The sequence below is a fragment of the Mustela nigripes genome, chromosome 12 (genome assembly GCF_022355385.1).
Source record: "Mustela nigripes isolate SB6536 chromosome 12, MUSNIG.SB6536, whole genome shotgun sequence".
Classification (NCBI taxonomy): domain Eukaryota; kingdom Metazoa; phylum Chordata; class Mammalia; order Carnivora; family Mustelidae; genus Mustela; species Mustela nigripes.
This window is the reverse complement of record NC_081568.1, coordinates 6,948,172-6,971,898: the sequence shown is the minus strand read 5'-3', so window position 1 is coordinate 6,971,898 and position 23,727 is coordinate 6,948,172. Positions and strand designations below refer to the sequence as shown.

The 23,727-nt window shown below is 44.1% G+C and overlaps 1 protein-coding gene across 2 annotated transcripts in view; it reads left to right on the top strand.

Moving 5' to 3' along the window:
- SEMA5A (semaphorin 5A) overlaps positions 1-23,727 on the top strand; it is a 444,506-nt gene that overhangs the window by 223,562 nt on the left and 197,217 nt on the right. For both annotated transcript variants that reach the window (XR_009407368.1, XM_059416873.1), the window contains exon 6: positions 910-955. Coding sequence is in view for 1 of the 2 variants with exons in the window: in XM_059416873.1 (XP_059272856.1) it covers positions 910-955 (46 nt within the window). In the remaining variant the exon portion in view is untranslated. The remainder of the gene's footprint in view (positions 1-909; positions 956-23,727) is intronic.

Here is a 23,727-nt window from a genome sequence, read left to right as displayed (position 1 = left end):
ATGCGCCTGGGCTAACTTTCTCCTCCACAGTCCCCAGAACGTGGCTTCAGCCACATCAGCTCCTCTTCAGCATAAGGTGAAGGGGGCAGGCAGGATTTGAGTCAGAGGCCAGAGCATCTCCCACGAGGGAGGCCAATTTGTTTCTAGAAGCTACAGCAATAAAGCCCAATGCCTAATGGGGGCTGATACTTGTGTTTTCCCATCTGCGATGCTGATTCTGTGATGCTGATCTCGACTGTACACGTCATTGTTCTTCTGCTTCATTGTTGAAAACAGTTTCCTTTTCTCTGCTTTCTTGCTTCACACCCGGGCAGCCGCAGGGAACCTTTCAAAGCCTTGGTGGCAGACCGACTAGTTTAGGCTTCTAAATGTGCACATACCGAATCCAAGCAAGAGAGGACACTGTGTTGCTCAGGCTACGGTTGAATTCGAAAGCTGGATGTGTTGTACTTGTATATCGTGATGAATGTCCATGATCTTTAAGAATGAAGACTCGTGAAGAGTGGTTTTGTGATTGTCTTACTTAAACTCAGTTTTAGAATCCATTGCCCATTTCCTTTGGTCCATTCCATAGATCAAGAGAGTCAGTTAATAATTGAGGTTTACCTTTGTCTTTCTCTGTCTCTTTCTCACACACACACGCGCGCGTGCGCGCGCACACACACACACACACACACACACACACCTTATTCCTTAACTTTATAGCCAGTCCCAAATGGGCACCTGTTGGCATACAGAATGTCCCTGTGAACTCCGCGGTGTGAGAAGAACTGTGCTAGACACATTCTTAGCAGGAGAAGGCTTAGGAAGCCAAAAGTCATTACTTTGTTGTCCCTTGTTCTCATGATTTTTATGACCTGTAATAGTTTGCATCCATTAAAAATAAAACTCTCTTTTTGTATTTTGTAGAAACTACCTCTTCAGGTTACAGCTCGAGGATTTGTCTCTGATCCAGGTAGGTGCGATTTTCATTTCTCAAGCTCCCCGTTTCACCGCATTAGCTCACGGCTGGCGGGGAGGGAGACATGTCTGCAAAGGGACTGCTCTGGGCAGAGCGGGGACATGTTTCCCCAGCGGGCCGGGCTGCAGGACTCCTGGCTGCCCTCTTTGACGTGACTCCTCCCCTGCTTTCGCTCCCCATTGGCCCTTTCCTCCTACCGCGCGGCCTACCTTCCTCTCAGGGCATCATCCCGACTTAGCCTTTGTCAAATGTTGGGCAATTTGAGGACACCTCCGCAGCGCCTGGGAGTGCCCTTCCCCCCAGTGAGTCGCTGGTTATGTAATTGGCTGTAATTTGTCGCTGGTTATGTAATTTGGCCATCAGATTGTTGTAGAAGGCAGTTTTCCTGGAAAAACATGTTTGTTTCCTCTTTATCACCTGTAATGAGATCAGTATGAACAGAGGGATTGAAAACCACATAGAACAAAGAGTAAGTGTTGAGAGATAGAGATGCTATTTGCCTATTTCCAGTGTTACAGTGTGAGGAAGGAGCCTGACTTCCTTCTGTCTGAATAGAGGATGTATTTTAGTGCCAGATCTGAATCACCAGGGCCCACTTTTGCCCTCCTGGCTTCTTGAAGTATCTGGTACCCAGGGTCTCCTTGGACAGGGGGAGAGTTAGGACATGAATACCTCCCCGGCCGAGCATCTGGAACTCCCCACAGAATGTGCTGGAACTCCTGGGCTTGGTGCAACTTGGGGAAAAGTTCTTCAGCCAATATTTTAGTATCAGCCTCTTGTCCTAGAGTCTAAGAACCAGTGGGGAGACGTTGAGACTAGTGTCCTCTCTCTGTCATGCTGGAATGTGTGAGCATCCGGGAAACTCCAGATCTAGCAAGGATTTAACAGTAGACCCATCTTGGATTTACCGGGGCCTCAAAATAAGCCAAAGCTGATTTTGGTAAAAAGCAAGGGCTCCGAACGTCTATTGACGTGGGTTTGAGATCTAGCTTCACGTGTCCCTGCAACTGTGTGTTTCCTCCTCTGTGAAATGGCCACAAAGGACTGCCATCCTCACGCTGTCACTGCTCAAGTTAAGGAAGAGAAGGTGTGCGACAGGGAGAAGGCTCGGGAATTTCTCATTAAGTCTTAACTGCCTTTGTTTTTAAAAGTGATGGTGATAAATAATGACTTACTGTTGTGATCATTTCATCCCACCAGGCAGTGAATTAATTGTCTTGCCACTAATTTAGTATATAAGTCTTTAAATGAGTCGGTTTGTTGGTAAAATCCTGAAGGTATTAATAAGAAATCCAAATGATCTGCCGTTTAACCAAAATGCTGTTTTAAAACTCTGATTTTCAGTAATCCTTTTATAAAGGGTATAGAGCTTTCAATAGATGGGAACTATATATTATGCTTATTTTAGTGCTTGCAGTATACTGGATTATCTGCTCCAGTGTGTGTGGGAGAAAGTGGAGTATGTAGACATGTGTACAAACATTTATATACGTGTATTTACTCATTTCCTTGTCTCCTGGTTCTCCTGGCTGAGAGGGTCTGGAAGCTTTGACATCCTAGTAACAATGTATTTATTATACAGGTTTTGGTTTCTTTCTTTTTTTTTTTCTTAAGATTTTATTTATTTGGGAGAGAGAGAGAGAGTGAGCACAAATGGGGGGAGGGGCGGAGGGAGAGGGAGAAGCAGACTCCCCACTGAGCAGGGAGCCCTACATGGGCTCCATCCCAGGACCCTGGGATCATGACCCAAGAAGGTACACACTTAACTGACTGAGCCACCCAGATGCCCTTACAGTTCTTCGTTTCTAAATTTAATTCCTCACCAAAAGGAACCAACGTTTCTTGGAGAAGTAGCTGGTTCCAGGGCCTGGGTAGTGAAAGTCCCAGAGAAACCTGGGAGATCTTTTTGTTTCAGGAATTAAGGACATGATGATCAAAGCATGATGAGGGCAGGTCAGGAGGTCCTAGGCATAGCTGGAAGTGGGTTCAGTGGAGAAATCTGGGATAATTTGATTGTTAAATCATCATGGTCTCAGAGTATAAGATGTTGAATAAACTTGGAATCAGTGAGGATATACTAACATCACAATAACTGAATGAGCACACAGATGAGGCAGAAGGGACCGTTCTTCCTTCTGTGAAATGCCACATGACAAATACTGAAGGGATGATTTAATTCCAAAATTGTTACTTGGTAACCTTGTTAATAAAAATTGATTCAGGCACAAATGATCAATGGCTGTGAAGGTGTAGGGGTGAGACTTTGATGATGACTGAGGTATTTATGTGGTCTCAATTTACCTATAACATATTTACTCTTTATAAAAGGAAAATTGTCTTTTGATGGTAAAGAAACCAGCCAGAATCACCGTAACCAAGGAATCAAAGGTCCCTTCACCTGTGATGGGAAAGCGAGCCAGCAGACATGCCCCGGTTGAATGTACAGGGAAGGGCCCAGCAGGATTTCTGTGATATTTGAACTATAGATTATAACCACTTTTATCAGGAGGAACCATCATATGGACCAAAACTGAGGGGTATTCTATAAAACACTGGCCTCTATTTTACACAAATCACCAGGCCATGAAAGGCGTGAAAAGAAAGAAGGGCGAGTCTCCCTCATCAAGGAGACAAAATGGCACGGCAACCAAAGGAAACACTCGCTCCAACTCAGGTCTTGGAACAACAACAAAAAAAATGTTTCTCAGCTCTCAGGGACACTATTTTGACAACTGGCAAAATTTTAATGTCTGGGGGCTCCTGGGTGCCTCAGTCAGTTGAGCATCAAACTTTGACTCAGGTCATGATCCCAGGGTCCTGGGATCGAGCCCCGCATTGGGCTCCTTGCTCAGCACGGAGTCTGCTTCTCCCTCTGGCTGCTGATCCCCCGCCTTGTGCTCTCTCTCTCTCTGTCAAATGAATAAAAAAGTCTTAAAAAAAATTTAATGTCTATAGCTGAAGTAGTAGAAATATATTTATTTTCTGATTTTGATAGCTATGATTTGATTATGTAGGAAACTCATCTTGTTCTTTGGACAAACCTACTGAGATAAGTATGGGTAAAGGGTATGGTTTTTCCAATATATTCTGAAATCATTTAAAAAATACATGCACCCAGAGCGCAAGAATGCTACAGCAAATGTGATTAAATGATAAAGGGGGGAAATTGGAGAATTTAGATGAAGGGTTTATGAGAGCCCATTGTGTTTTTCTTTCAACTTTTCCTTGCAAAATAAAGAGATGCAAAGCATCGGGCCATGCCTTTGCCATGGACGTTTGCAGGCTATTGCTGTGGCCACGGGGAAACCAAATCATTCTTCCCATCATTGCTTCCCACTGTTGTGATTGCCTTTTGGTGGAAATCAAGGTTAGGTCATTGGTGGAGCTGATGACATTGATGGAACCCATCAGCACTACCACCTGGTAAGAGAGAGAGCACAGCCTGCTGACTGAGGACCCAGCAAGAGGACTGTGACTCTCTGAATGGGGGCTTTGATGACAGTGCCTTGGGATAGCTATCAGATGTCGCCATGCCTTTGGTCCCAAACAGTACAATTCTCCTTTTGCACATTTTGCGGTGTGTGTGTGCTGCTCGGAAGCCTACTGTTTACTCAGTGTGGAGAGAGATTAAACTGTCAGTTCTTCCCAACACACTGTTCTTTTCTGCATGTCTTTGGTAAAGTGGTCTGACTTATTTCTAGCAATACATCATTTTAGTTTAAAGGACGATTTCCAAGGGTGACCAAAAAGAAAGGTGCACTGATAAGGTGAGGGTTGTGCTGGTGTCGTGAGTGGCACTGTCTGCTAGAAACATCACTCGAGCCTCATGGCTGGTTGACTGAAACCTATGGTCACACTGAACTAAGTGCAGAGAAATGGGAATTTAAAAAAAAAATATATTGGTCTTCACTCATTATATTGAAAAGGTTATTTCAATATGAAATCATTATAAGAAAATAATGAGATGTTATGTTTCTTCTTTTTTTTTTTTTTGTCTTAAAGATTTTATTTATTTGACAAACAGAGATCACAAGTAGGCAGAGAGGCAGGCAGAGGAGGGGAGGAAGCAGGCTCCCTGCTGAGCAGAGAGCCTGATGCGGGACTCGATTCCAGGACCCTGGGATCATGACCCGAGCCAGAGGCAGAGGCTTTAACCCACTGAGCTACCCAGGCGGCCCCCCCCTTTTTTTTCTTTGCATGAAATCTATAAAATCTCATGTGGATTGTACACAGAAAGCACACTGGGGTTCAGAGTAGCCTCCGTCCAGGAGCTCAGCATGGCGAGGGTTACCTGGTTGAATGGCGAAATCAGAGTGGAGAACCTTCGACAGCCCTTGTCCCCGCCGGACAAGGCTTCATTGGCTCCTGCCCCTCCTGTGTGTGACAGCCGGGTCCCCTGCCAGTGGCCGTGAGTGCTATTGCGTCTCCCTGTCACGCTGGGCCTCCACCTGGCCAGTCGTCAGGCAGCTTAGAGCTACTCAACCCGGGGCCTCTTCCCCAGCAGCAGACATGTACCCTCGCCGTCCTCTGTGGGGGATGCTTTCACCCCACCCTCTGAATCTTGGAAAAGGCTCCCGATCCTGAGTCCCCCCGAAGCCCCAATGGTGACCGATCCCAAGTCAGCCCCTCTTCGAAACTCGTCCTGAGTCCGCGTGGCCCGGTGACCCTCTGGTGCGTTTCCCTGCCTCAGCTTCTACTTCAGACGAGCCCTTGCTGGCTCTCACGGACATCCACCCCGTTCCCGAGGAGCCTTCTCTTTCTTTAGCTGGTGTCTGGTTGGAGCGGATCATTAGGTTACCTGGCAAGTGGTGGACTCAAGACGAATGTCTGTTGATTTCGAGTAATACATTTGCTCTTTAAATTTCTAGGCTTCCCATTGGTGGGATATAGGTAAGCTTCATAGTCTGTCCCTAAATTTGAGGCAAGGAACACAGCCGAGAGACTAGTGCCATGAGCAGCACTTGCCGGGAGAGGCGTCCAGGAACAGGTGCACGCACCCTCTCACCACAAAGGACGGTTCCAGGACGAAAGGGCCAGCTGCTGGCCCTGATTCATTCCTTTCTGACGCGCCGGTCGTCTGTCTGCTGTGTCTTGTTCTACACTTCTTCTGCCCTGAATTCGTCTCCTGCCTTGACAGTGTTTAGGATCAGAAACAAGAAAGAAGTTGCTCATTACTATTCCTTTTTGTCCTCCTACTGACTGGTAATCACAGAATTATAGAGACTGTCCCCCATCGGTGTCCCCCAAATTCAGCGTGCCCCTTTACCTAGGGTAGCGAGTACAGCTCTTGGCTGGACCAGGCACACAATGAATGCCTCTGAGTGGATCCTGTCCCCCTGCCCTTCCTCAGGTCCCCATACTGGTGACCCCAGTTTATGCTGTTTGGTCAGAGGAGAAGGGGAGGGGCCAGGTTCAGTCCCCCCAGGGCAGAGAAGGAGGACGGAACGTAAGGTGTGGGCGTTGCCCGTGGGAGTCAGAGCCGTTGTCCATCCAAAGATGGTCCTGCCGTGGGGCTCAGCCCGTGGAACTGGACCAGAACCTGCAGGTGAGAGAAATGAACTTTGGTGAGGTGGCGTCAGAACGGGGACATTCAGACGGCCTGACAAGCCTGATGCCAGAAGCACTCAGGGACCGGAGTCCACAGAGCCCTGAATCCGAGTTCTTTTTCCCTTGGCCTGTCTCGTAAGGGCGAGCCACCACTGGCGGGTCTCTAACGCAGTAATGATTTGAGTTGGCACTGGGTTGCGGCAGAATTCCTCTGTTAAACCCTGAGTGAACATGATCCATTGGAGGAAAATCTTATGGCATCACCCCAAAAATCTGCATATCTAAATCACCATGAAGTAAAATGACTGTACATAGAGTATTTGTTAAACAGGCGTGCCTTTTGTATTAGGGTGAGATTGGGAGTTAATTGCCTTAATTTAAGGACATAAAACCTGTTTTCCATCAGTGTCTGGAGAATCAGAGTATCCGTGTGATATCCTTTCTAAGCCGTCTTTCCACTCAGAGGCTGTGATGTGTTTCCTCGTGGCCCCGAGTGCTGAACTTAGCCGTGGCATCTTGAAAACCCATCAGGCGCAGCGGTGGAGGACGAGGCGCTCCCCGTCACGCGTCTCCTGACTTCTTGTCCTGAAAACAGAGTCGGCTCTTCAACTTCACTTTTCTTCTTGCCTTGATCGTGGCAGTTATTTTGCAAGAACAAAGAAGCTTTTTGAAAAATAGAAAAATGCAGCTGGCCTCAAGACTAATTGACAACATTCACCCATCTGGATCGTGCCTCGAATGGCCCGAGGTAGACGCTCCTTGAATGGGGTCCTGAGAACACAGAGGGGCTGAGGCTTATTTAGCCTCCCTGTCTTACTAATATTCTTTTGGGAAATTGCTCAAATCCTTTTTTGTATTGTTTTGTTACTGTGGGAAAGGAATTCACAGCCCATTTCTCACTTACAACTGCCTGGAATAAGCAGATAAAAATTGAAATCTGTTTTCCAATTTGCCACGTGCCTCTCCACGATTTCTGAGTTAAAAACTGTTAAGTCTCTAACAACCTGGTCCATCCTGGTAGAGGTTTCTCTTGGATGTTAGGGTAGATGTTGACTCTGTTTCCCAAACCTTTAGGTCTGGGGAATTGAGTTTCAACTTGAGACAGTTTCTAAACCAGTTTTCCTCAACTAGGGGCTGTTTAACCTGGTGGGAATCTCTCTCCCCCACTGGTGGGGGCCGCTGCACATCCTACTGTGCACAGGGCAGCCTCTCCCTTTTCACAGAGACTATCCTGGCTCATGGTGGAAATAACCCCAAGGTTGAAACCCCACATTAGGTCATTGTTGCCCGACTCTCTGTGATGTTAAGATTAATTGACTGAATCTGTGAGATCTGTGATGTGCTTAAGGAACTTTTCTCTTTTGATTTCTTCATGTATTTAACCACACATGTCTGAAACCTTAGTGGCTATTTCTAAAGAAGCTGCTGGTATTCTTGAGTTTAGATGGCTTCCTTTTGTCAATATGCAGTTAAATTTAAAAATAAATTCAGTCAATTTGTAATGTCAGGACCTCTCTGATGGCCCATGGCAGTATGACGTAACTACCCTTTGATGGAGTTCATTTGTATAATTGAAAGAATGATCTGTTACTTCATCATTTAGAGTAACTATTCAAATGGGAATTTCATATGGACTAATTTTTTAAATCAAGTTTTATATTTTTATTGAATGAGGAGAGACCAGTCTCTACTGTCGTCCTCAGAAATCATAATCCTAAACTTTATTTTTGCCTTTCTTTATCAAACATGTTCCTAAAATCATGATATTGTAGTAGTGGAAGGTATCATAGAGATGATTGTTATTAAAACCTTTTGGGGGGTGCATCTGGGTGGCTCAGTGGGTTAAACCTCTGCCTTCGGCCCAGGTTATGAACTCAGGGTCCTGGGATCGAGCCCCATATTGGGCTCTCTGCTCATCAGGGAGCCTGCTTCCCTCTCTCTCTCTGCCTGCTGCTTGCCTACTTGTGATCTCTTTCTCTGTGTCAAATAAATAAATAAAATCTTAAAAACAAACAAAAAACAAACAAACAAAAACCTTTCAGGGGTCTGCAAACCAGGCCTTGTGGCTCGTAGTTAAAGTTTCTTTGGAACATGGCCATGCCCATTCCTTTGCAAAGCGCCCACCTGGGATTATCATTCAGGATGTTTCTTGGAGCACAGACACACCTGTGTGTCTCATACAGTGTCTACTTTTGCTGCAGAGCAGGGTTGACCAGTTGTCACAGAGACTGCCTGTCTATAACGTCTGAACTATTTACTAAGTGACCCTTTAAGAAAAGGTTTGTTATGTATCTGGTACATAGCAGTTCTCCGTGAGGGCTTCCTGAGTGAATGCGTGAACACAGTATGAGGCAGTGCAATTTGGTTTTTTTTTTTTTTGCTCTGTTTGTTTTAGCTTTTCAGACACTGTTGGGTTGCTGTGTTTGAGTCCATGCACAATGCCTTCGTGGTCCCACGTGACCTTCATCCCCACGTTCTGGACCCTTTGTGGACATTCCCCGTCAAGTGCTCTTTAGCTACCCGTGTATTCAAACGTCTTTCTTTTCCTTTCCTTGGAACTTGCTGAAGGATTTACGATTGTTTATGTGTATTTTATAATGACGACTAGGAGCTTACCGGTGTCAGAGTCTCGGTGAAGGTGAGCTAACTATGTCAGCAGACCATCCTCTTCTCTCCGTGGCTGAACGCACACACACACACAAAGCCCGTTACTCATTTGCATGACAGTCTAGCACAGAGGCTGCAGGGGCCCCGTGCTCTGCTGCCTTCCAAGAGCCCAGCATCTTCTGCGCTATGGGCCCCCATCTTCAGCCCACCTTGGTAGGGGAAGCATGGAAGGCAGAATGGAAACCACACAGAGGAGGTCATATGGGCCATGCCTGGATGTGGCACATCTCCCTTCTGCCCAAATTCCAATGGCCAACACTCAGTCTCATGGCCTTCATCAACTGCAAGGCGGGAGGAAGTATAGTTTTCAAAACCAGGAGGAAGCAGAAAACTGGGGCATTAGGATGGGGGAAGGCACTAGACTGTTCTCCCAGACAGTGTTAGGAAAAACAAGACTAGCCCGGAGGGATGCCCTTGCTGCTCCCTGCTCTCCATGCCCCCCTCCACCACTGCCATTCTCATTTTCTATGACACACAAATGGACTTACTCATGCTGCCAACATGTCTATAAGCCACAAAGTGGAGATATTTTGAATAAACCACTTAGCCTTTTCGGACCTTAGTTTTCTCCATGGCGCACTTTGGAGACAAGAGCAGGGTGAGGACTGGAATGTTCCTGCCATCCCTTTGAGCATTAACATCGCAGTGTCCAGCATCCTTCTGCTTTCTCTTCTGTCATTGCTCAGATGACTCTGGTTTCCTCTTCTTCAAGGAAAAGCTTTCCCGTGATTGGAAACATGGCATTATGCTTATTTGAGGCAACTGCAATGACCCAGTTGCCACAGAGTCTTGATGACAGCAAGAGTAGTGGTAGAGGTGGCACGCACTCTACCCTCACTCCGTGCTCGGCTCTTCACATGCATCGTCTGTCTTGACTTCTACCCTCTCAATATCACTAAGGTCGAAGTTATATTATTTTTAATATTTGATAGTGGAGGACTTGATGTTTGGAGAATTTATGTGATTTAACTAAAACCCCCCAGCTGGCATATGACCGAGCTAAGATTTGAATCTGGGTGTGTTGGGCTCCAGAGGACAGTCTCTTCGTCACTAACCAATATGCCACTTTCCTGTACTCCTTGGTACAGACTGCTGTACCGTCTGTGGTTGACAGCTGACTAACAGCGAATGTGGTCGTTTATTGATAATGATGAGTTATATCTTGATTTTAGGTGAGGTTTCCTAGAAGCCAGAGACAGGGATTCCATATGCTTCGGCATTACTGAGAGCATGTGCTTAGCAGGTGGGGATGAGCAATATAGCAGAGAGTGGAAGGAGGCGAGGATTTTCTCGGAGCTGGAGCCTAGTATCAGCATTATCCCAAGGGGAGGCTGGAACCTGGATAGACTTTCAGTTGGTCTCCTTTGAGGCCAGGGGGATGATGATTTACACTCAACTCCCACTTGTCTTTCATTAGCTACTGATTTTTGTGTTTGGGGGAGGTGTGGTGACATAGTTTCCTAATGAGGTGGTTCTCATCGGCCAAGAGCAATTTTCAGAGAGGGGGGCAGCTGTGAGCCAGTGCAGGCCAGTGCTCCCAGCAGCAGTGGAAGGGCCACTGTTCTATAAGGAGAGCTGGGAAAGGAACCAAGAACACGCACCATGGTGTGTACTACTCAGTAGGTTTGCATATTTTCCTTAGGCTTGTCCTCATCCTCTAGACCTTGCTTGCATAGGCAGCAGCCCCTGCCACCAAAGAGGTGAAAGATTTGCAAGTCTTTGAGAAAAGAAGGTAATACATACTTGATTACTGAATGCATTCTCTTGTGTCATGCATGCCTTCGTCTTTAATGATTTTCCGTATCCATTTCTGATTTTATGCCCCAGAAACTGAACTGAAGATGCATGAATATTTTTCTTAGTTGTGTGTCTCCTTTGGTTTCCTGAAATAAAGTCGGAAGTTCCTGTGAGCCAGCAGCAAATACTGTCTGACAATTGCAGGCTGGTAGATAAACGGAGGGGTCCATTTCATTTATCTAAAATGCGTTTCTACTGCTATATTGCGGAAGCGGCCCCAGCCTGATAGAACTGCTGAATGATGGCCCTGCTTCGATTCTCTGCCCTGCTTTCCGTTTCCATATTTCCGTGCCTCTCCCCAGATACTGACACAAATAGATAAGCCAACACACCAGAAGCACCCTTTGTTTCTGAGATAAGTAAAGGATTTCTCATTTGGGTAAGAAATTAGGTATTCAGTGACCTAGGGGCATAGTGAAAATGAATGGCAAGAGAGAAATTAAATGAAAAACACATGGGGCTACCATTCTCGACAGTGATGAGACTGAACCTTGTGATGTGGTGGCTCTTTGGCATAGGGGCTGTTTGTTGTCCTGAATTTATTCAGTGACTGTGATGGACTTGGATAGAATAAGTGTGCATAGAGCTGTGATGGGCCCTGCCTTTGTTTAATGTATGTGTATCAGACACTCCTTTGGCTGTTCTCTAACAGCTAACCTTTTAGAGGTGACTTGATACTTTCTCATTAGGTCACAATGTTTAATCTGTGTACATCGATTCTTATGGGCCTAGGGGCTTGCCTCTTTCAAATGATAGGATACAATCTCTGCTGTGACCTTATATGGGTTGACTGTACAGTTTGATTCTTGAAGGTCAGCCCTGTTTTCAATTTTGGGGGCTACTCAGTTATTATTTACATGTTTTCTGGAAGGCACAGAGGCAAGGTGCCCACCCAGATATTCACTATTAGGTGTCTACTTAAAAACAAAAGAGATACCAGTGTGTTTGAGTTGAAGTCCAAAGACCTCGTAAAGTTCTTTGCTGGAAATTTTTAATCATCATTTGGGTAAAGGAGCATTGAAATCAAAAGTAGTCTTCAAAGTATAGACATCAGATTCTGGTTCAGGAAGGTGGAGACACCCACTTACTGCTCTTCCACCCAGAAAAACATGGCACTTACATGACAATAAAGATATGTAAAAGGAAAAACTCTGTGGACTCTAGGAATGGAATCTTATATGTATCCCCCAAGTGATTTGAGGATATTTTTTGAAGGCACCCTTTATTTGGAAATTTAGATATATCCAAGAACAATGAATAACACAACCCAGAATGTGGTAGTAAAAGCCAGATGACAACTACAGTTAGTTACTTCACATTAAACAGTCATAGTCCAAGGAACATAATATGACATTAAAAAAAAATCCAAATATTACATTTAGTGAGATTTAAGAAAATATTATAGTTATTCAGTAATTATGGAAGCTTGAATACTCATGATTACTTCAGCTCTTTCCTGACACACCATTTTGAAGATATTTAAATGTTACGAGTTCACAAGAACAAGTAGTATGGGAAAGAAGATTAATCTATTTTGGGTTCATCTAAAGATTAAGCCTCCAGTAGTTGCTGCTGAGAATGAGAGAAACCAGTAGACATTTGGCTCTTGCACAGAGTTGTTGCCACAAATTAAAGACTAAGTGGGCCTCAAATGCATGACCAGTCTTCCCCCTGAAGGCCATTGCCAAAATGTGACAGTCCTATGGCCAAAGATCTAAGTTAAAACAGAGTAGAAGGAATTTCCCCTCATGTTAAAGGACCAAAGAGCTAAATACCTAGCAGGTTCCTGACTGACAACTCAGGAAACAACACTCGAGAAACAAAGAAGAAGCAGAAGTCCATTGAATGTCCCCCAATGGCACCTCAGCCCTGACTCAGCTCAGTGTCTGCCCGTACCTCCCCATCCCCCTCATCTGCTTAACAGAAAAACAAAGCAATTCTCCCTGAAGGAAGATTCTTTGGTGAAAGTAGCATAATTCAGAGTCTGCAGTTGCCTTGCAGTAAAATAGTCTAGATGTGTGAAAAGGCAAAACTTTATGACAGATAAATTAGGTAAAAATAAGCAGTAGAATTAAACCCACAGATGATTCATTTAGCACAATAAAGTGGGAGATAAGTTGCTAGAAAATACCTAGCCTGAGGAACAGAGAGGAATTAGGGGAGAAATGTTAAAGGTAAGACACATATCATAAATTCAAAGTTTTTTTTTTTTTTAAAGATTTTATTTATTTATTTGACAGAGAGAAATCACAAGTAGATGGAGAGGCAGGCAGAGAGAGAGAGAGGGAAGCAGGCTCCCTGCTGAGCAGAGAGCCCGATGCGGGACTCGATCCCAGGACCCTGAGATCATGACCTGAGCTGAAGGCAGCAGCTTAACCCACTGAGCCACCCAGGCGCCCATAAATTCAAAGTTTTATCTCACATATAATTTGAGCTTAAAAAGGAGAAGAGAAAAAACAAAGCAGTAGTTATATTCTCAGCAATTATTGCTGGGACTTTTCACAAATGATTGAAGACATCACTCACCAGGTTTAGACATTCCACAAACACCAAGAATGATAAAAAATGTAAGATCGCATCTGGAGACGTTATGGTCAAACTGCTAAAAACCATTGGCAAGGAGAAACATCTTAAAAAGAACCAGCGTGGGGAGAAGAAGACTCACAACCCTCAGTGGAGGAGAAATAAGATCGACAGCTGATTCTTCAATAGAAAGCGGAGAAAGCAGGAGACAATGGAAAGAGCAGTTAGCTCTCCAGACCTTCCCTCACTTCGTACAGCAGCACAGGACCTCCGATGTTGCCCTGAAAGAAGATGGAGGCTTGGGCTTAGAACATGACCAACCTGGAGGTACATTGTACTTGGGGTACCCAGAAATAGCTTAGCTCTACCATATAAAAAATGGAAATTAAATGTAAGTTTGTGCCATCCCAGCTCCTCTCCCCTGTGTGTGGTGTTTGTGCTGATGTACACTTTACGTGGATGTTTAGAATACACATTTGTCAGTATTTAATAGGCTACGAGTTGAACCATAGGGATATTGATATTAGTAGTCATTGCAACCCAGAAAAGTCACTGCCAGCATAATCAGCACTAGTAACTCCTGGCCTACAAAACAATTCATATACCCAGCTCTTTTTTTTTTAAGTTCCCATTATGAAAAATGGGTAGTAAAACCAACTGAATGAGAAACTCAGAGGCAATAGAGGCAAGAAGGTACCATTAGTGTTTCCTGAAATCAGAGAAGGTACTGCATCCATGAAACAAGGAAAATAAAATATGTAGTCTATTAAAAAGGCCTTCATGGATTATGTTTAAAATATGATTGGTCAAATGATGTCAGCGGTCAATTGGAAAACAAATTTGGCCAAGTCTCCCAGAAAGCTGGTCAGAGACTGAGAGATGGGAAGGAATATGTGTGATGCGTGTGTGATTACTACACCAGGCCTACAATACAGGCTCCCACAGGAGAGAGGGAGACAAATATGATGAGGGCAAAGAGTTTATGGGATGGTTGTGCTGCGGACCAGAAGAGCAGGTTGGAGTAGGTGGAACAGTGTCAGAAGGTCTCCTTCCAGGAACCATATTGGAATCCCTGAGCTGTTAGAATGTATTTGGAGAAGGGGTGCCTGCGTGTCTCAGCTGGTAGAGCAAACAACTCTTGATCTCAGGGTTTTGAGTTCAAGCTCCAAATTGGGCATGGAGCCTACTTAAAAAAGGAGAAGAAGAAGACAATTATATTTGGGGAAAATGCAAACTTAACGTTGGGCATTGGAGCATAAATCAGTTATAAGTACATAGAAAAAGAAACCAGAGTCCAGGTACAGACTGAATGTTTGTGTCCCCCCAACCTTTCATATTCGTATATTAGAACTTAACCCTAGTGGAATAGGGTTTGAACATGAGGTCTTTGGGAGGGGAAGAGGTCATGAAGGGAGAGCCCTCATGAATGAGATTAGTACCCTTTTGAAACAGACCCCAAAGACATTTCTTCCACTATATGAAGTTACAGAGAAAAGCACTACCAAGGAGCCAGGAAGTAACCCCCCCGCCCAGACACCACATCTGCCAACACCTTGATCTTGAACTTTCCAGCCTCCAGAAGAGTGAGAAATAAGTTTCTGTGTGTTATCAACTACCCAGTTTATGGTATTTTGTTATAGCAGCCTGAACAATCTAAGACAGGACCATTATTAACTCCAAGAAAAAACGGTTTGAAGAAACATTTCTTACTTTATGGCACATCTGTGAATAGTATTGACAAGTCATAAATATGTAAATGCTGAATATCCACGCAGAATTACAATGTAAGAGTGTTGAGAAAATAGGGACAGGAAGAGGTATATGTATTAAGGGGAGCATTGATAGGATAGGTTGAAAAAGGAGCCAAATAGTGATATTTTCAGCTGAAAAAAAATTATCAAACCCCAGTAAAATTTTATTATTTTGAGATGTGGAGATAAATGTCAAAACAGACCATAAAAGGGTTGGACTTTCTTCCTTTGAGCAGTGTATGGGACCCAACATAGAGGGCTTATTTGAGTCTTTTATTTTCGTTCTTGTAGATTTCTTTATAAATTAAGTGCCTGTTTATTCAGTTAAAAAATTATGTCTGTATGATATTATATTCATAAGGCATGAGAAGGCTTCCATGGAAAGGAAAACAACTGAGGTCAAGAAATAATTCACAGAAATAAAAGTATGAGGTCTCACATATATGACTCATCAGAAATTATGCAAAATGAAATTAGAGGGTTCCATAAGAATGCCTTTAGGAAGAAAGTAGATAGTTTTAATTCAGATCAGAAGGTTAACAACTGCAAAGTGGTTAATTATATGAAGATTATTTTTATCAAAAGGAAAACTAGAAATGCAATTGGAAATTCTATGGGGAAACCAAGATAAATAGTAAGTATACAAGTAAATGGTGCTCCAAATAGAAAACAAACTTGGGATGATTTTGAGTATAAAAACGCAAAAGCAATCAATGTGGGTGGAACGTAAGGGCCACAGTTTTTATTTGTGTGTTATTTATGAGGATTTATTTATAGTTCACAATACAATCAATTTTCAGTGGTACTTATTTTATTTTTCCCTAACAAGTTATTTGTCTCATGAATGGGATATTTTGCTGGATTAATGTTCATCTTCTCCCTTCTGGTTTTTTTTTGAGTATCACGGTAAAAACAAGCTTAGATTTCAAAATTTGTTCCTTTTCAAAATATTTTATATAAGCCTTGTTAAAATTGTCAAGGATTCTTTTTATAAGCTTTTATCTAGGCTCCTGTTAGTTAACATACAATGTAATATTGGTTTCAGGTGTGCAATATAGTGAATGGACACTTCCGTGCATCCCCCAGTGCTCACCGGGACACATGCTCCTTCCTCCTTCATCTCCATCACTTATTTCTCCCATCTCCCAACTCACCTCTCCTGTGAGACCTGAAACCATCAAAATCCTAGAGGAGAACACAGGCAGTTACCTCTTTGACATGGGCTGTAGCAATTTTTTTCTAGATCGATCTCCTGAGACAAAGGAAACAGAAGCAAAAATAAACGGTTGGGACCTCATCAAGATAAAAAACTTCTGCACAGCAAAGGAACAGTCTGCAATACTAAAAGGCAGCCTGCAGAATGGGAGAAGATATTTGCAAATGACGTCTCTGATGAAGGGTTCGTATCCACCATCTATAAAGAACTTCCCAAACTCAGCACTCAGAAAATGAATAATCCAATTAAAAAGTGGGCAGAAGACATGAATAGACATTTTTTTTCAAAGAGAATGTACAGATGGCCAATAAGACACATGGAAAGGATTGTTTTTTGTTTGTTTCTTCTGATTCTTTTTAAATAGCTGAACTAAGTTTTACTATGTGGATGCATGAATGTGTTCTTCATTTTCATTTTTAAAAAAATTTTAATTTAAATTCAGTTTAGTTAGCATATAACGTATTATCAGTTTCAGAGGTAGAATTTAGTGATGTATCAGCTGCGCGTCACACCCAGTGCGCGTCCCATCACGTGCCTCCTTCATGCCTATCCCCAGGGACCCCATCGCCCCACCCACTCCCTCCAGAAACCCTCAGTTTGTTCTCTACCGTTAAGAGTCTCTTATGGTTTCCCTCCTTCTGTTTTCATCTTATTTTATTTTTCCTTCCCTGCCCTTATGTTTATGTTTTGTTTCTTAAATTCCACAGGAGTGAAATCCTCTGCTATTTGTCCTTCTCTGACTGACTTATTTTGCTTATCTTAGTACCCTCTCGTCCATCCACATTGTTGCAAACGGCGAGATTTCATTCTTTTTGAAGGCTGAGTAGTATTCCATTGTGTATATAGACCTCCTCTTTATTTATTTTTTTAAAAGATATTATTTATTCATTTGACAGACAGAAATCACAAGTAGACAGAGAGGCAGGCAGAGAGAGAGGGGGAAGCAGGTCCCTGCTGAGCAGAGAGCTGGATGTGGGACTCGATCCCAGGACCCTGAGATCATGACCTGAGCCGAAGGCAGAGGCTTTAACCCACTGAACTACCCAGGCATTCCCAGACCTCCTCTTTAATCTATATTGCTGACCTCATCCTCTGCATGTTTACAACTTTTTTTTTTAATAGTACATTTTAGGAATGTTTTGAGGTTTGTAAGTTTGTAAAGAAATAGGAAGTTTGGGCATTCCTTCAGTTTGATCTCAATTTCTTATTCTTCTTAATATAGAAATTAAATTTATTTTTTGAGATAAGTAAATTGGCAGTGGTGATCTTCCTGTGGTAGGTGGTTTGGATTTTTTTTTTAATACTTTATCATAATTTTCCAGATTGTCTGTTAGATAGATGCATTTTCCCTTACTGTGGCCAAAAGGTAATCAATTTAAATAGAGTCATGAAGAAAGCAAAAAATAAAAAAGAAAACAAAACTCTCAAAACCAAAATAAACTAATTTAAACCTGGTTTCAAAAGTTCTTTGCATATTGTAATGAACATTTGTTAAGGGTTCCCATTCTGTTCTCTTGACTTGGGCCCCTTGTGAGTCTGGGCAGACGTGCAGAAGGAGTGGCGGTGCCCCTTCTCTTTCGCCTCCACAGTTCCCTGCTATCCTAGCAGGTGCACGTCAGATTTCTGCACTTGACAGCAGCTGGTACTGTCTCAGATTTTGAAGCACTGGGTTTCTCTCTATTGGCTCACATTCGTGTCATGGAACCTTTAACAGCTCTTCGGTGCCGGGGATCGTGCCTTGGCGTTTGTTGCACGTCTCCTCTGAGAACAGCCACGAATGAGTCAGGTTAACAAGCATGAAATGAAGCATACTGTTTTCATCACTGTCTGCCCCGTAGCCTCACTGAGACAGTACAGCACGGATGAGGTTCAGTCTGGCTTCTGTGGTGGTTCAAATGTGTGATGATGTCACTCTACCCGGAGGCCCCCCAGCAGGGTTCATGGAGCAAACCCACGCGTTAGCCTGCAAGGGACATCTGTCACTGCTCACATCTGCCTTTTCCTTCTAGGACTGTGATTCTGGCGGTATTGCTGGTGGCACAGTGCGGTGGGTTAAAAATTGGCTCCCCAAGTGATGTGCATGTTCTAATCCTTGAAACCTGTGAACGTTACCATAGATGGTAAAACTGTAGTTAAGAATCTCGGGATGGGGAAGTCATCTTGGGTGACATGAGCACATCCTGACAGTAGGAGCAATTGTTACTTTAGGAGGGGGCGGAGGGATATTTTTCACCTGCCTACAGAGAAGAAATCCCAGTGAACATGGAGCAGAGAGAGACTCGAAGACGGGAGTGATGTGGCCAGTAGCCAAGGCATGCAGCAGCCACCAGAAGCTGGAAAAGAGAGGGAAGGTTCTCCCCCTGGAGCCTCTGCAGGGAGTGTGGGTCTGTTGATACCTCGATTTTGGTCCAGTGGTACAGATTTCTGACTTCTGACTCCTAGAATTGTGAGAGACTAAAGTTCTGTTGACTGAAGCTACCAGGTTTATAGTCATTCATTAAAACAGCCTTGGGGGCCTAGTGCACATGGCTTCTCATTTCTGCGTCTCCCTCATGGGCTGCTGACCAGGGAAGCCTAGGAACTGTATCCCATGTCCATGCTCTGGGGTTCCGACAATGAACCAAGTGCAGTAATTAGGACTTTGGTATATGCCCTGAAAGAAAAGAGGATTATCCTGGAAAGATGATGTCAGCTGGAGGCTACTTCTGACCATCTTGTCGCTGTGGAATAGCGACCCAAGACTAAGACCCAGCATACCCCTTCCCAACTAGGAATTGACACCCTTGAATTCTTTTTTTTTTTTTTATTAAAATGATTTATTTATTTTCAGAAAAACAGTACTCATTATTTTTTCACCACACCCAGTACTCCATGCAATCTGTGCCCTCTATAATACCTACCACCTGGTACCCCAACCTCCCACCCCTGCCACTTCAAACCCCTCAGATTGTTTTTCAGAGTCCATAGTCTCTCATGATTCACTTCCCCTTCCAATTTACCCCAACTCCCTTCTCCTCTCTAACACCCCTTGTCCTCCATGCTATTTGTTATGCTCCAGAAATAAGTGAAACCATATAATAATTGACTCTCTCTGCTTGACTTATTTCACTCAGCATAATCTCTTCCAATCCCGTCCGTGTTGCTACAAAAGTTGGGTATTCATCCTTTCTGATGGAGGCATCATACTCCATAGTGTATATGGACCATATCTTCCTTATCCATTCGTCCGTTGAAGGGCATCTTGGTTCTTTCCATAGTTTGGCGACTGTGGCCATTGCTGCTATAAACATTGGGGTACAGATGGCCCTTTTTTCACAACATCTGTATCTTTGGGGTAAATACCCAGGAGTGCAATTAAGGGTCATAGGGAAGTTCTCTTTTTAATTTCTTGAGGAATCTCCACACTGTTCTCCAAAGAGGTAAAGGATCTGTACTTGAAGAACTACAGAACACTCATGAAAGAAATTGAAGAAGACACAAAAAGATGGAAGACCATTCTATACTCTTGGATCAGAAGAATAAACATTGTTAAAATGTCTATACTGCCTAGACCAATCTATACTTTTAATGCCATTCCGATCAAAATTCTACCAGTATTCTTCAAAGAGCTGGAGCAAATAATCCAAAAATTTGTATGGAATCAGAAGAGACCCCAAATCGCTAAGGAAATGTTGAAAAACAAAAATAAAACTGGGGGCATCACGTTACCTGATTTCAAGCTTTATTACAAAGCTGTGATCAACAAGACAGCATGGTACTGGCATAAAAACAGACATATAGGCCAGCAGAACAGAGTAGAGAGCCCAGATATGGACCCTCAACTCTATGGTCAATTAATCTTCGACAAAATAGGAAAAAATATACAGTGGAAAAAAGACAGTCTCTTCAATAAATGGTGCTGGGAAAGCTGGACAGCTATATGTAGAAGAATGAAACTCGACCATTCTCTTACACCGTACACAAAGATAAACTCGAAATGGATAAAAGACCTCAACATGAGACAGGAATCCATCAGAATCCTAGAGGAGAACATAGGCAGTAATCTCTTCGATATCAGCCACAGCAACTTCTTTCAAGATATGTCTCCAAAGGCAAAGGAAACAAAAGCAAAAGTGAACTTTGGGGACTTCATCAAATCAAAAGCTTCTTCACAGCAAAGGAAACAGTCAACAAAACAAAGAGGCAACCCACAGAATGGGAGAAGATATTTTCAAATAACAGTACAGACAAAAGGTTGATATCCAGGATCTATAATGAACTCCTCAAACTCAACACACATGAAACAGGCAAACATATCAAAAAATGGGCAGAAGATATGAACAGATACTTCTCCAATGAAGACAAACAAATGGCTATCAGACACATGAAAACATGTTCATCATCACTAGCCCTCAGGGAGATTCAAATTAAAACCACATTGAGATATCACCTTACACCAGTTAGAATGGCCACAATTAGCAAGACAGGAAACAACGTGTGTTGGAGAGGATGTGGAGAAAGGGGAACCCTCTTCCACTGTTGGTGGGAATGCAAGTTGGTGCAGCCTCTTTGGAGAACAGTGTGGAGACACCCTTGAATTCTTACAACCTGCTCTGAATCTTTGGGCCAGTCTGAATCTGGTTTTCATATCTTATACTTTCCCGTTACAAAATATTTGAAAATTTTAGCTCTAAACTGATGGGAGTTGAGTTTTTATCCCTTGTTACAAAGACATTCCAAAGAGCTTGGTTAAAATGATTTTACTTCTGTCTGCTGCTTGCATTAAACCTTCTCCAGATGGATTTGCACGCCCGGGTACACTTACACTGAGACTCCTGTTGCTTATGAACTTGCTGCCTGAAGTGTGTCTGCCCTTTGGAAGAAGAGGCTGTCTTTAGATTGTTGGGTCTGATGCATATGTCAAGTGTGATTTTCTTCTGTTTAAAGTAAACGTTATCATTGGTTGAGGGAGTCCCTTAATTCATGAGACACATGCTGAGCTTATAAATATAGATCTCCCAAAATTCATTGGAAAGTCACATTTAAACCAGGTATTTCTGTCCATTAGATAGAATACAAGTTAAGTCTGGCGTAATATTCTTTTAGTAGTGTCTTAGCTTCCTAGGGGTGCTATGACAAGTACAAATTTAGTGTCTCAAAAAATAAAACTTTATTCTCTTATAGTTCTGGTAGCCAATGAACTGAAATTGAAGGGCTAGCAGGACCTCACTCTTGCCAAGGATTCTAGGGGAGAGTGCTTCTTTGTCTATTCCAGCTTCTGGTGGTTCCAAGAGTTGCTGGCTCATTGTTCCCTCTCTGCTCCATCTTCCTGTGGCCTTCTCTGTGTCAAAGTATCCTTTGCCTTTTTCTTATACGGATGCGTGTCATTGGCTTGAGGACCCACTGGATCATCTAGGAGGATCTTGAGATCTTGAGATACTTGATTAAATTTGCAAAGATCCTTTCTCCAAAGGTCACGTTCCCAAGTCCCAGGTGGCTATGTCTTTTGGAAGGCTCCCATTCAGCCCAGCGCAGGTGGATGTGGTGACTCTTCTGAAGAACATCCCTCTAGTGTATGCATCACGGTTTTGAAGAGGTTCTCCCTATTCATGGTGTCACGAGGCTTCTCCTTGTGTTATGACTGCAGCATTTTAAAAAACAATTGTTCCTCTTTGCCACTACCATTGGGTTTCTTAACTGTAACACTATGGACATATAGGTCAGATAATTCTTTTTTTAGGGGGTTGTCCTGTGCATTATAAGATGTGGGACAGAGACAGCAGCCCTGACCTCTGTTCACCAGTGCCAACAGTACCTTGCCCCCTAGTTAGGACACTGCAAATGTCTACAGATGTTGCCCAATGCCCTTTGGGCGGCAAAATCACCCCCAGTGTAGAAGCATGGCTCCATCCCCACATCACACAGTGATGGTGATGGATGCTTTCTGAGGAAAAGGCAAAGAGATACATGAACTGGGTTAGGGAAAACAGATTCAAACATCAACACTGCCTTTCCCAGTCAGAAGTGGGAGGAACGCATTTTCTTTAGCAAAGCAAATGGATGCCGGTGTGTGGAAGGACCTGTCTTCTGCCCATGGGCCCCTTTCTTGAGTGCATGTGACCTTATGAGGGGGCCAGTGCTGTTGGAGGGCACCTTTGTCCTAATGCCATCTCTGTGCTCTCCTGGAGCGCCCCTCCCCGGGGGCCACACAAGGTCCTCGCAGCTCGGTTTGCCCTGTTGTGCCAGTAGGTGCTACACGGTGTCCTCAAATGCCTAAGGTCGTTGAGCACATGATCCTTTGCCATGGGGGAAGCGAGCAGGTGGGGTTGCAGTTTTCTTTCTGTTCACTTTATGGCTGTCATTTCGAGGTCGTAGCAACGTCCCGAGGTGAGCTCGGCCCCCGGAGAAGGGCTTCCGGAGCTTCCCGCCTGTTGTAATTCCGCGCTGTGAGGACATCCCGGTCCTGCCCCATATGGGGAAAAAGGAAATGGGAAGTGCAGCTCTTGCCTGTTCATAATTGTCATTGCCAGGTTTTTTGTGTGAATATCCTTTGGCTTTTTATAGTTTCTGATAGGAAAGCAGAGAATGGTGTCACATGTTTATGGCCTCCTTCCCCAAACCTGTTCAATAGGTGCTTACAGATGGTGGAGATCTGCCGGAGGCTGTGTCTAAAGGGGTGGTTAAACTTGGCCTCTGAGCCCCCTACCAAGGCGACGGGGGTCACCGCTGGCACTCAGCCTCTCTGCCTCCTGTCCTCCAACCTCACTCCGCCTCCATGCCCAACCGGGGACAGGAAGCTGACACAGACACAAGGCCAGCTCCTGGAGAGTCCCCGGGATATGACGGCCGCTAATTTGTCCTTCCCCTACGCGCTTGTGCTCCTGGGGTCCAACACAAACCTCCCAGCTGTGTCTCCCTGGCTCTTCCTCCTCTTCTCATCCTTCCCTGCCCGTCTCTGCTCTCCCCCATGTCAGGTGCTGGCCCTTGTATCTGAACGGCCCCCGTCGTGCCGCACTGTTTCTTCCACACTCTCCTGCCGCTCTTCGTACCTTGCTGGGTGGACAGATGATCTCCGAGGACCCTCAAGATCTGGACGAGGCTGAGGTTCGCAAGGCCAGTGGCTAGGGAGTCCCTTCTTCTGAACAGTTGGGCTCGTTCCCGGTATTTAATTAATATTGAGAGGGCAGCGAATCTCACTCCCTCCGGGTCTTCAGGGGCCTGGTGACTGTGGGCTTGGCTCCTCCGGCCTCTCCAGATCACTGACTGGTTGATCCCGCACTCCTGAC